The sequence below is a fragment of the Chroicocephalus ridibundus genome, chromosome 8 (assembly GCF_963924245.1).
Source record: "Chroicocephalus ridibundus chromosome 8, bChrRid1.1, whole genome shotgun sequence".
Classification (NCBI taxonomy): domain Eukaryota; kingdom Metazoa; phylum Chordata; class Aves; order Charadriiformes; family Laridae; genus Chroicocephalus; species Chroicocephalus ridibundus.
The window spans coordinates 46,805,945-46,818,945 of NC_086291.1; the positions used below are offsets into that span (position 1 = coordinate 46,805,945).

Genomic DNA, 13,001 nt, shown 5'->3' on the forward strand with positions numbered 1-13,001 from the left:
TTGAGAAATTAACCTATTCAAAATTGCATTTATAACTTCCTTAATTAGCATCAACATTGTTTTGCAGTATTTGAGGGACTGCTTGTTTGTTTGCTTTTAATCGTATTGTTTGTCTGATAACGCACTAACAGCAGAATAAAGGCACCACATACACTGCAAATGGAATGGACAGGACAATTTTGGTCTCATTTCCAGTTGCCCCAAAAACTTCCGGGCTGCACCAGCAGACCCAACATATGTTATAGAATATGCAAAACAAAAATTCAGTATAAAAATGACGTTAACTAGTACTTCCCAAATCACATATGTAACTAAACACCACATATCCTATATAAATAACTGATGCAATGCCTAACTAAATATATATTCATACCCTAATTACACAGGTGTCAAAGGAATCATCTCAATGAGTATTCAGCACTCACGTATAAATAGTTGTATCAGTACCTGAAAATATTCCAAGCTAACTTTTTCTGCAGAATAAAAATACAAAAAAACCGCTATTCACTGCTGGGTTGATATAGATGTATGTATGTGTATAGGCTTTTCTTACTTCTGTTATATGTAGGTAGTATGGAATTCAAATAAGAGGAGGGATTCCCATTCAATTCAGTGCATAAATTCTGTATGAACTATAATTTCTGCTATTTTGTTTAGAGGCTAGAAAAACATACTTTAGAATTATTTTGTTTTTTCATAGAATCATCTTTTGTAGGCTTTCATGCAGAAAGACTAGCTAAATGAGAGCTATACCAATGCTATAAATACAGTACTATCAGTCTGGCTAAGCAAGTCCTAAAGGGAGGAAATAATTCATATTTTTGAAATATTTTAGAAACCTCTCTGTAGCTATAAAACTGATTTCTTATAAATCATAAGATGAGGCAGAGAACATAAGAACATGACATGAGCAGAATATGATTACAAAAGCATTTTTCACCTCATTTGAGATTGAGATTTGAAGTCTTGCAAACGGAGAAATTTATAAACCTAAAATTCCTTTAAAATTTTTATTAGTTCATGAAAACCTCATCTCAAAACTGTCACTGGCCAAGAACACAGTAAAAGCACTGTTTTAAAAAGTTTTTCTCCTCTACCTTTACACATAACTATATTAATGCCTATGTATTCAGAGATCTTATTTTAAAATAATATTCCACAGACGTTTTTGTGGAGAGGTTTCAATTCATTCTTTATACTTAAACAGTGCCCAGATCTGCTGTATAGTAAACTATCCCTTGTTGAGAGATGAAGCTATTGAATGAAATACAACTGATGGACGAGCTTGTAGTTAACTTTAAGTCTGAGCAAATGCATCTATCCATCTAAAATATTTTGAAAGTAACTTTGAAAGGGTCAATTGTCAATTTCTTTAAAATGAACTCAGAGATACAACATCCATAGGAATCTCACAGTAATTTTCTTAAAAGAGTTATTTCATTTATGCTTGAAAGCAACATTTTAATACCAGCAACAGCACTGTATAGAAGTTAACATTCTTTACACCTCTCATACTTTTAATATACACATTTAAATATTCTCAATGACACACACTGACAATTGCAACTGAAATAGATATAAGAAAAAGACCTAAATCCAAACAAAACCAAAAATCTTCAACCCATTAACAATAAAAATCTATTCTTCTACATCATTTTAACTTTGCAAGGTTACTTGGCTTTACATACAGTTTAATGCTAAATAAAACTTAGAGGAATATTTCCAAGGCCTTTTTTTTTTTTTTTTTTTTTTGAGTGGCTGATTGATTGGTACTGAAATTTGCCTGTCAGTTGGTAGCTGTGTCTCTCTACCATGCTTCTCATAATTTTACCTTCCAGGAAGGAGGAAGCATTTACAAAATGAGAAAAAGAGGTAGAAATACTGATTTTTTCACTACCATTTAACTTGGTGACTCAAAGACAACTGACACAAAACACCTAAGATCACAACCTCTGCTATCAAATGTTGCCAGTAATGTCATCCAGTGACAACATTTTTTTGGAATGTTACAATGCTCTAATCATCACAGAGAACTGATGACTCCTCTGGTGTTCAAACACATCCTGCAGACATCAGTTTCTCAGGACCTGCTCTAACTTCTTTTATGAAGTACATTCGAGCGGCTACCATAAGAGAACAAATGTCCACCTCTGCAGCTCAGCAGAACATATAATTAATAGTTATCTAGAACTAGATAGTTGTAACATGTAGCTGTGGCCTAGAGAATGAAATAAAAAAATACTCAGCACAGTAATCTGTGAAAATATTCGCAAAATTCTGTTTATACCATTCTGGCATATATTTTAACGCAAACATTTGCATTGAAACAAAAGAGTCAATGAAGTGGCAGTATTCTCATTTGAATAGCATTGCACAGCTACAAAGTGGAGTACATGTTTTTTAGTAGTTTCACACTGTTCAGGCTTTTTTTGTTTTCACACATAACATCTGTTTGACCAGCTGCATATTTAGCTAACACATCTTTGTATGCCATTTATGTAAAATATAACTCAAGCTTAAATTGCAGGTTCAGATTTTGGGGCATCATAGATTTATAGACTATTTGATGTTGGAAGGCACCTCTGGAGATCACCTAGCCAATCCCTCTGCACAAGGCTGCCCAACACTGTGTCCTGTCACCTTTAGTATCTCCAAGGATGGAGTGTCCACAACCTCTGGGCAACCTGTTAGAGTGTTCCATCACCTTTACAGTAAAAAAGGTTTTTTCTTATATTTCAGACTGTATCTATTATGAGGATAATGGGAGGAAAATCTTTATCTTCTAAAAAGTGAGGATATTCGATATAGAAACCAGAGAGACAGAAAAACGGAACATCACAGCATTTTAGTGTTTCTTTTCACAACTTTTTACAGCTTTTAGCTTTTTACATTCTTGAAATCATATAATCTATTATGATGATTTATGTTGAAAGACTCGATTATACGGTCCAAAGAACTGTGATACTTGTTGCCAAAGATCCCTCCTGTTCTTACATATATATTTACAAAGAACTAATGTGCATGATATTTTTTGGATAGATTGATAAAAATGTGATTAAAACACAAGTGTACTTGTTATAACAAGTTTTATTTATCTGTAATGTACCAACCATGAGTGCAAATAACCGTTAATTTAAGGAAGTATTAACAGACAGGCCTTCACCAGCTAGCAGATGTAGCAATCTAATTCAGCAGTGCCAATTCTTGATTTAGGTTTTGCTCTGCATGGACTGGAAAATTTAACTTGTGATGTCAATTTTATTATCACAAAGAATTTGTTATTCAGCATGTAAACAGACAAATTAGCAGAGCCAGAATCTCTTTTTTACATTAAGACATGAAAGTGGACTGCAAAGGAAACTATTTGACCAAACCTGTGACTGAGCTAATGCAGCATTGAAATTGAAAAATATACAAACCAAGATTACAAATGATAAAGATTAACAACAGAACGAATACATTAATGACAGTTCACAGCATAAGGAATCAAAAAAAATTTACATTTCCATGATTAACCACTAGCATTTGATACAATAATGAAGAGAAATGCTAGCAAACTGATTCACATTATTTTACTGCAAACTGTTAACTGTATCTGAGTTTCAAAATAAAATTAATTTCTTTCTTTGTAACAGTGGTAGGCTATTTCATACAGAGCAGATAAAATGTTTTGCCTCATCAGATCTGTGTCTGATTGTATGAAATCACTGCACTGGGAAGTGAGAAATCCCCAAAGTAACAACCTCACAGCAAAGATTTTAGGCAATATTCCTTCCAGCATTTAGTAATCAGTGGATTCAGTCTTAGAGACATTAATTTTATTTTCTGTTCACTATAATCATATTCTAGGACCTAAATCAGATCTTAAAAGTGATTAATTAAAACTGACCCTGTAATTTCCATCTATAGATGCCTAATCAGACATAACTTTTATGGGATTTTTCATTTTCACACTGAAGTGTGGTCATTTAATTTTACAGTGAGAAGAAACTCTTTAAGACCAGATCTTATTTTTTTATATATATTTCATAGCTTTCTAATAGACAGATCTAATGCCCTAGAGAATTTTTATGCATATTAAGACTGTAATTTTTTTCTCCTAGACTAAGGTATCACTACTCTCTACAGCACAGTCCTATGACTAATATCTCAATGTTCTGTAAATGCTAACTCTTCCATTAATAAAGATGTAATCAGCAACTATACGCACATTTGTGCTACAAAGCACATATCAAATATATCAGAATTATTATACGTATTTACAGTGTTTTATATTAAAATATTATTAAACCAAAATATTATTAAACCTAACAGAATAGTTGCAGGTACAGTACAAAAGTTCCAACTGAATAAAGTAACAAACACTTCACAGAGTCCATCTCGTTCAAGATCTGTTGACAAAGCTCAAAATCAATTAAGAAAGGACAATACTAGAGAAGATGGCAATATGAAGTGGAACTGAAATGCATTTTCTTTTAGATGCTTTTTCTTACTCACCAACAGTGCCAGGTCATGACTCTCAGAAAATAAAGGGCAACGAGAATTCAAATGATAGCCTAGCAACAATGATACTTTCTAAAATGTGCTCCTTCTATCATTGTCTGAAAGATCTTTGTATTAATTTAATACTGCTGCTCTAGCTGCTGAGGAAGAGTCTGATATCTCAGTAGAAAAATGCATTAAAACCCACTTTGTCTACCGTAGATGAGGTATATAGTTATTTTGCTCAACAGCTAAGCTTTTCCAGAATCCCACTAATATTATTATTATTATTATTATTACATAGAGAACTATCTACTCTAGCTAAGATAGAATGCTCATACATCTATTATGTGAGAAAAAGCTCCCAGGAAATAATTAACAGATACATATATGAACAGAACCTTTTAAACAATGTCCGGATACCAAAGAATATTCTTAAATCCACTATAGTCCATTGATTCATGCAACATGTTGAGAATTATGAAATTGCCAAATGCAAAAAACCCTCTAAAAATAAACATAGTCTTTTTGCAACCTATCATATAGCTATACCCAAAAAAGTTTAGCATCAACGCAGTGCATCATATTGATGTTTACACATTGTTGACCAATGGTGCTGGCAAATTTCCTTGAGTAAATCTCCTTGAACAAATTTCTTTCCTTAGAGATAGTTGCTTTATTTTGTATCACAAAGTTTCACATACTAAATTGTACCCATATTGAAAAAACAGGTTACTTACATGTGCTGCCTTCTCAATAAAACTTTGCTCTTTGTGAAATTAATTGTACCTACCTCATTCAGCTCATTACATTTATTAGAAGAAATAGCGTTGGAGTTCTTTTGTTTGGTTTGGGGTTTTTTTGGTTTTGTTTTGTTTTTTTTTTTTTTTTTTTTTACATCAGCAGAATAGGGTAATGGTGTTTATTCTGACTTGTGCATCATTGGTAGAATACATTACGTGGGATTGTGATTTTGAATCTTTTCCTGTGCAGGTTCTCATACCTGGCACTTTTTTTTTAATTAACGAAAACATGAGATCTAAATTTATTTACCTATAAAAGAGATGAGATTACCTATCAGAAAGCAAGTTAATTGTTTCAGACTGAGGCATAAAAGGAAATTTGTTTTCTCTTCCTGTTTTTAATGTAAGTGGCTAAGAGATTATAAATATTCTTGAAATGTCATTTCTCAAAGTAGAATTAAAAGATACTGTAATAAAGTACTTCTGTAACAACAATGTATTAAGATAAAGAAACCACCTGAAAAGCAGTATCATTGCTTTTACATCAGTACTGTACTATTTCATAGTTACAATCTCACAGTATGGTCACTGTTCAATTGTACAATTAATGGTAGATTTTTTTAGAAAAATATGTGAAATTCTAATAATTGAAATTAAATAAAAATCTAAAACCAAACCCAAACAATTTTGGTTAAAGCATGTAAATAATGCACCACAGCTCAAGTAATGAACTGCTACTATGTTTTCCCTTGATTAACGTAAAAGCTTCAGATTAATATTTCTAACTAGAATATCCACAGTATTTCTTAATCTAATACCCTCTGGTCCGCTTTTGTCATATTTTAATATTAGTTGTGTTGCTATCTTTATGACCACTTGTACTGTTGAGGTAATAATAATTACTACAGCAACTCAATGTACACCTGAAACCATAATCACCATTTACTAAAATACCTTATACCCCACAAAACTTGAAATTTAATTTCTTTCATAAGCAAACTGGTTGAGGAAGAAAAACCAGCTAGCCTAAGCTGACTTACAGATGTTATTCTGCATTACTGCTTGTCTGTGTGGAACTCAGGATAATCAATTATAACAAGCCAGTGAAAAGATGGGACCTTAAACAGCACACTGTTCAGAATTTATTTTCCTGCTCTACATTTAAAGCAGCAATTTATGAAATGAAGTTGACAAGAAATTCTCAGTTCACTACTTCCCACAGCTATACTTAACTACCTTAAAATAAAATACAATTGGACAAGAAAAGAAAAATTATTTGAGTTGAAAATTCAATTGCAAATGTATTTTGTATTTGATCCCCCTTCTTTAAAAAACAAAATGAAGTACAACATGAAGGACAATTTCTTTAAAACAACTAAACAAAAGCCACGTATGGGCCCCTCAACTGAAAGTACTTGAAACCATTTCAATCTTTACAGCCCTTAGTCAAATTCTACAAAGTAGGTTTGTAGAAGAAAGAGATAAGTGTCTTAAAATGCTTGTCTCTACAAACATAATTTTGCCATTTATAACAACTTCATCAAGATGTCTCATCAAATTGATTTTTGCTTCTTCAAATCCAGGAAAAATTGAAAAAACATGAATGCCACAGAATACATCTTGGTATTCTTCCATTTATCTATTACATTTTCTAATAAATATAGCTTTCTTGAAATAAATTTCAACTTCAAAATCTGAAACTCTGCATAAGACCATGCAAATAGTACAGCTAAATATGCACCCTTCTAGTGAAACATATTAATTTTAAATTGGTCTGGATTCTGCAAATTGATTCATCCATGGATTCACATGCATGGATGCACAATCCCTGTGCAGAGGCTTGTGGACAGCAAAATTAGTATGATGGCTTACTATGAACATGTGTTCAATCTATACACAATTTTTACAGGTGTAGTACTGAAAAGACATTATACTGAAAAATTATTACTGAAATCACTTTCAAAAACAGATTTTCATTAATATTCTTTCTTAAATAGTTCTAAATATCATTTATAAATACTGTAAAGAACAATATTTACAACAAAATTGAAAGATTTTAACATGATATCCCTTGTATGATTGCATATCAAAGGGTTTGTTTTGAGATTCTTGACAGATGACTGTGTTAATCTATTTCTGGACACACTCAACAGTAACATTAATGAAATCAGAACAGGTGTCAACAGATTGCAAAATTCAGCTAGAAAGAGTTCAATAGCTTGAATTTTTAATTTGTTTAGTAAGTACCCTAATAATCCTGCACCTTCATCCCCCAAAATAAATCTAAGAACAAAAATACAAACCCTACACAAACAAAAGCACAACAAAACTGAAAACAACCAAATAAAAGAAATCAAAACCACCTAATGTTTGAAGAGTACATATAGATGAAGACTTTGAGGTCATTTAAATATTTTTGGAAGTTTTACACAATGATTTTTGCTCAAAGTCACCATTTAAATAAACAAAAATTACTATGTATCACATAATCATTTAAATATAACAAAAGCACTTATACTTTGAACAGGAGCCTTCTATTTAAAAAACACTGTTTTAAAGATTTTGGAGATGTTGGCATTATATTTTAAATTAAATTATGATGAAGAGAGTATTTTCTTGACTACATGACAGATACTTACACAAAAAATGGCATCAGCTGAATAAGAGTCTCTTTTTTTGGATTGGCTGTGAATTCTGGCACAGTTTGAATAATTTTGTTCATTACATTCCTTAGGTAATTTTGTAGCTGCTTGCGTCGCTCTTCTACAAACTTTGCATCCTAAAGATAGAAAGGGAAAAATATAAACAACACAAGGAATATGTTTTTCAATTCTACAATGTAACTAAAAAGTCCTAAAAACCATAAAATTTTATCTTTTGATAATCTATGTTTATTATGTCTATAGAAATATGTTGGCAATATGTAAAAATCCCTTGATCTTCCTTCTTAGAGATAAAGGAAAATCATGCAACCTAATAAAAACCTGTTTCACAAAAATATCCACTGACAGGGTGCCGAATTCTCTCCTTGGCAGAGTATCTCTTCTACGGACCGGAATGCTTTTCTCCATAAAGTACTACAATCTTAGAAAGGCAGTGCGTAACAGCAGCGACATAACAATTTATGTGATTTCTTTTGAGATCCAGAATTACCCAGCCTTCACAGAATGAAATATTGACTTATTCCCACAATTTCTTCACAATCCATACTTTTCAGATGTTGGGTACACAAACTCCAGAATGGATTAATATTTCTCCAGCTTTTTTATGTTAATAATTTATTATTTTGTGGTGGAGTTTCCCTATAGTAGATTGCTTTTTTAAAGACTGTATCACAGTTCTCATAAAAACATTTTACTGAAGTTCCTATAGATTTCAGGATTTTATACTGTATTGGCCCCAATAAATAAAATAATTCCATAAACTCCATATTCTGCTGAGGGATTTACAAATTAGAAGTCTAGCAACCAGCACAACACCATGCATCCTGTAACTTACATCTAGCTTAAACTTCTTCCTATAAGGGATCGCAATTACAGCGAACTATAATATAAAGTGTACACTAACATTAAGACTGCAATAGGTTTACAATGAAATCAGGTGCTGGCTGATTTGCATTACAGGCAGCATGCTGTATCTCAGAAATGCAGGCATTTTGATCACCTGGTTTAAATGGCAGAGTATGTTCTTTAGGCACGAAGCCAAAACTATTATTAGAAAACTACAGCTCTCAAAGGAAGACTATTACTTAGAAGATGTGTCTATCCAACCTGTGTTATTTACCTGTGTAAGAAAAGCCGCTGAAACAAATTCTTGTTGCTTGCAAAAAAAATGACAACCCACCAGCAAAACACCATAAATCCGTTTGACAACACTGAATAAATTCATTGTACTAAGAAGGTTTGAGTCATGCTGCCACACATGGGACGCGAATCTGAGTATTATTCCTTCCTTAGGTAAAATCGACTATCTCATCGTCAAAGCAGGGATGCTCCTTTGAATTCAGGAGGACTTCTGTAGAGTTCCTAGAACCTTTATTGTCATTTGGTTATGTTCTTATCTCTCATTAGAAGTTACCAGGAACAGTAATATTTTTAGGAGACAAGAAAATGAGAAGAGATTCTGAATAACATTTCTCAAAGTAGTAATTTAAATTCGTAGAATTAAAAATAAATAAATAAATAAAAATCAACCTATGTTAAGTAAGGTACATTTGCAAATACAGGCAACCAATTCTCCATACTAAAAATAGCCTAATTTTTAATAATTTAAAGAATTCTTTTCTGCTCTTGTCTTTTGGCATGTGATTACTTAATAACATGTAATTGTAATTACTGTAACATTTATAATTGCTGAAGACATTCATACTTACAGGTTTCAAAAACTTAGGCAGTGCTTGTGTTGTTTAATTAAGTTTACAAGATTTCGAAGTATATACAAATTCAGTTTTTTGGTTTCTAGATATGAACTTACACAGATGTCCAGCTGTGTTTCACATTCCAGTTTTAGATTAACACATGTAATAATAAAAAGATCAGCGTGAAAAATAAAAAAACTCTATGTATTATATGCTTTTCTATATCTTTTTTATCAGTCACATTGGTTTTCAGCAACATACACACACAAGTTGTGTAGCAGGTGATTCTAGTGTTAATTGATTTACTGATAAATGAAAAAATGAAGTCTGAAAACTCTCAGAAACTGATACTTCATTAAAAAAACAAGGCTGCATTGTTGACACTTCATGCAATCCACTCTGCAGAGTCACTCACCCAGTACTCCACAACTGAGTACAGTTACTACTCAAATGGAACAGAGCAACAGCTTGCTCTGTGCCCCGCTGCACTGACGAAGTCTGGACAAATGTGTGGAACAGAAGTCTATACAAGCTGTTGGGAAACGTTAAAGCAAAAATTTTAATATGTGGTGACAGATATTAGAATAAAATGGAATGCTAATAATAAATGAAAGTGTAGTGCAATACTAATTAACTAGTTCGATAACAAATTTTAATATTTTTCCCCTTTTTACTAAGATTTTTTTTTTCCTACTGGATTCTCTGACAAGGAACAGCCTTGTCTTCCCATCTTTTCACTCAAAGGATTTAAAGTATCACATCAGAAGGGAAACTAATTTGCTACCATAAGCTGCGTGAGGCAGAAGGCAAGAAATTGTGGCACATAGGAGATCTCAAAGAAGAGGAAAGAGGTTGTGGAACAGCTTTGGTTCTGAAAGATTTAACCACGTGAGCAGTGGTGATGTTTGGCACGTGAGACCATTTCAATCATGGAGTAATCCTCTCCCTCAGTCTTACTCGACTGTGTGTAACGGAGGAAGGAGGAGCATTGCTTCGTTCTACGAGGCCGCTCCTAGTGCAGGCACAGCCGCAGCTTAGAGCCCTTCCAAAGAACTGGCCTCACCCCCACTACACTTCCTCTTTCTCACTTCATCACTTCTACCGATCTCCATATTTAAAGTATGAAGTTTTTTTGGTCACAAATCCTCAACAACAGTATTTTCAGTCAAATCATTTAAATTATGTTAAAACTCCGCTCTTAAGCAGAAGCTGCATTCTTTCAGTATGACTCCTGTACTGCACGTGTATTTAAATAAATACATCTTCTTTCACAGGCAGGACACTTTGTTAAAAACACAGGAGCAAAATGCTGAATGTAGGAACTTTCTGTCCCTTATGCTATTGTAAAGAATCTCATTAACTACAGTTAATAATGGCACAAAGGAGTTTTCTAATTAAGACTGCCAGAACATGCCTGGGGAATGCATTTTTGCTGTTTACAGCCGATCAAATTAGTGTTTATAATATAGCTATTTTTCTGCCATTCATCAAGCGAAATACAGAAAAACCTCAGAAATTAAACTCAGCCTGAGAACAGTTAAAAACGCTCTTCTAGCCTGATAAAAATTTGATCTCTGAAAAAAACACTGAGTGATCTACCATGAAATTCTGTACCATGCCCATTGTCCTCCCCAGGAGTAATGTAAACCAAGGTCAAAATGATTCAGCTGCAGGTCTATACTTTATCATTAAACGTGCATTTTGCAACAGCAGGTTGGCTACTCAGAAGACTTATTTTACCACACAGTTGTTACTGCCAAGTTGTTGCAATAATAAAGAGGTTTTGCCACAAAATAGTAAATAGAAAAGCATAATTGGTTCAAAGCCTGGCCAAGTTATAGAGGTAACTGTTACCCTCTTTCCACTGGACTCAATTATCTACAACCAAAATCTAGTTAGTATTTTATATTCCAACCCCTAAACGATATTTCTATTTACAAGCAAAAAGTAAAGGGAAGAATTTGATTTGGATTTGTACCAGTGAAAAAACCCCACTTTTAGCACATATCTTTGGTGATTGTATGAGATTGTATCTGTCAGCAGAAATCTACATTTGCATATCCGTTTACACAAGAAACAGCAAAGATCTTCCCCTAAGATTCAATGTACAGATTTATGTAAGCTTGATATCAATGTACTTTGGGGACAAAGTAATTTTGTTAAAATTACAAGTATTTATGCTTTTGCAAAAAACCTTATGTTTTCACAGGTTAGATTATATAGTTTCATTTTTTAGGAAAATAATTGCATGTATGGGAAGTAACAGTACTAAATAAATGCACACTTTCAAGATCTCACTGAATAGATATGCTAACATAGTTGAAAAAGTAAACCTGCTCTCAAAAATATGGATGGATACTATTACAAAGATCAAAGTTATTTTCTGAAATTCAGGTGGAAAATGTATAGAAGAAATAGACTGTGTAAGATGGATAAACAGTAAGTCTTGTCTCTAACAAGGACAAAGAACTTGTGTCTTGAATCATCAAGCCAGTCATTTGACCACTTGGGACTAGAACCACAAAGATCTTTTCCTTGCCTCATAGATGCCTCTTTTTAATTGTAGGAATGCTTTATGAATTTTACCTGACTTTATTACATATATTGCTTTTTTTAAAAAAAAAAAAAAAAAAACAAAACAGCACTAGCAGGAGCTCTGGACAAAAAACCAGTAAGTTCTTTCAAATCTGGCTATAAAAATACATTTTAAATAATTGCGGCAGTGATTTTTTTTTCCAGAAGCACACACCAAAAATGGCACTAAAACCAGCATTATACATATTTGGTTCCTGTACTTTCAAGAGCTGTAACTGTTTATACAACACAAATTATATATAATTTGAAATTGTTACAGAAAAAACACTGTTCTATATTGTTTTTCTCCATTTTTATACAGAGCATAACAGATCCTTCCATAACCAAATTGGGAGCATATCTTCTAAAGCATTTTCCTAAGTCAGGCCCTAGACGCTTCCTACAAATCTTTCAATGAAGGTATTTGAACAACTGGCTAAAATCTTACTAACTTTAAAATCAAAAGGCAAGGCTAACTGTCCCCTTTCAGTTCTTCTAACTGGGTCCAGTGGTAGATCAAATGATCCCACCAAACTTGGAGAAATTTAACGCTTTACTATTACTTGTAAAACATCTCCTACTGTATTCATAATAAACCTAATCCCTGATCCCATGGCACTACAGAGGGCAAAAGAGTATTCAAGGGCAGCAGGTGCTCTGCTTTCAAGATCTGAGATTTCTTTTCAACTCAAAGATGAAGTCTTTGGAGACATATATCCTCAGTGTGAGGGATTATTTATGGACACCTACTATCGCTCTTTGTAATGATGCTGAAATTACCTTACTGTACTTGAAAAGCAGCTCCCATCTGACCAAAGAGAAAGCCTCACATATTCAGCACCACC

General features: G+C 33.0%; 1 protein-coding gene across 3 annotated transcripts in view; it reads right to left on the bottom strand.

Annotated features, from left to right (window-relative positions):
* The window catches only part of SNX29 (sorting nexin 29), a 120,464-nt gene that overhangs the window by 21,001 nt on the left and 86,462 nt on the right, over positions 1–13,001 (bottom strand). For all 3 annotated transcript variants that reach the window (XM_063344366.1, XM_063344367.1, XM_063344365.1), the window contains exon 20: positions 7,865–8,004. In XM_063344366.1, the coding sequence (XP_063200436.1) occupies positions 7,865–8,004 (140 nt within the window). The remainder of the gene's footprint in view (positions 1–7,864; positions 8,005–13,001) is intronic.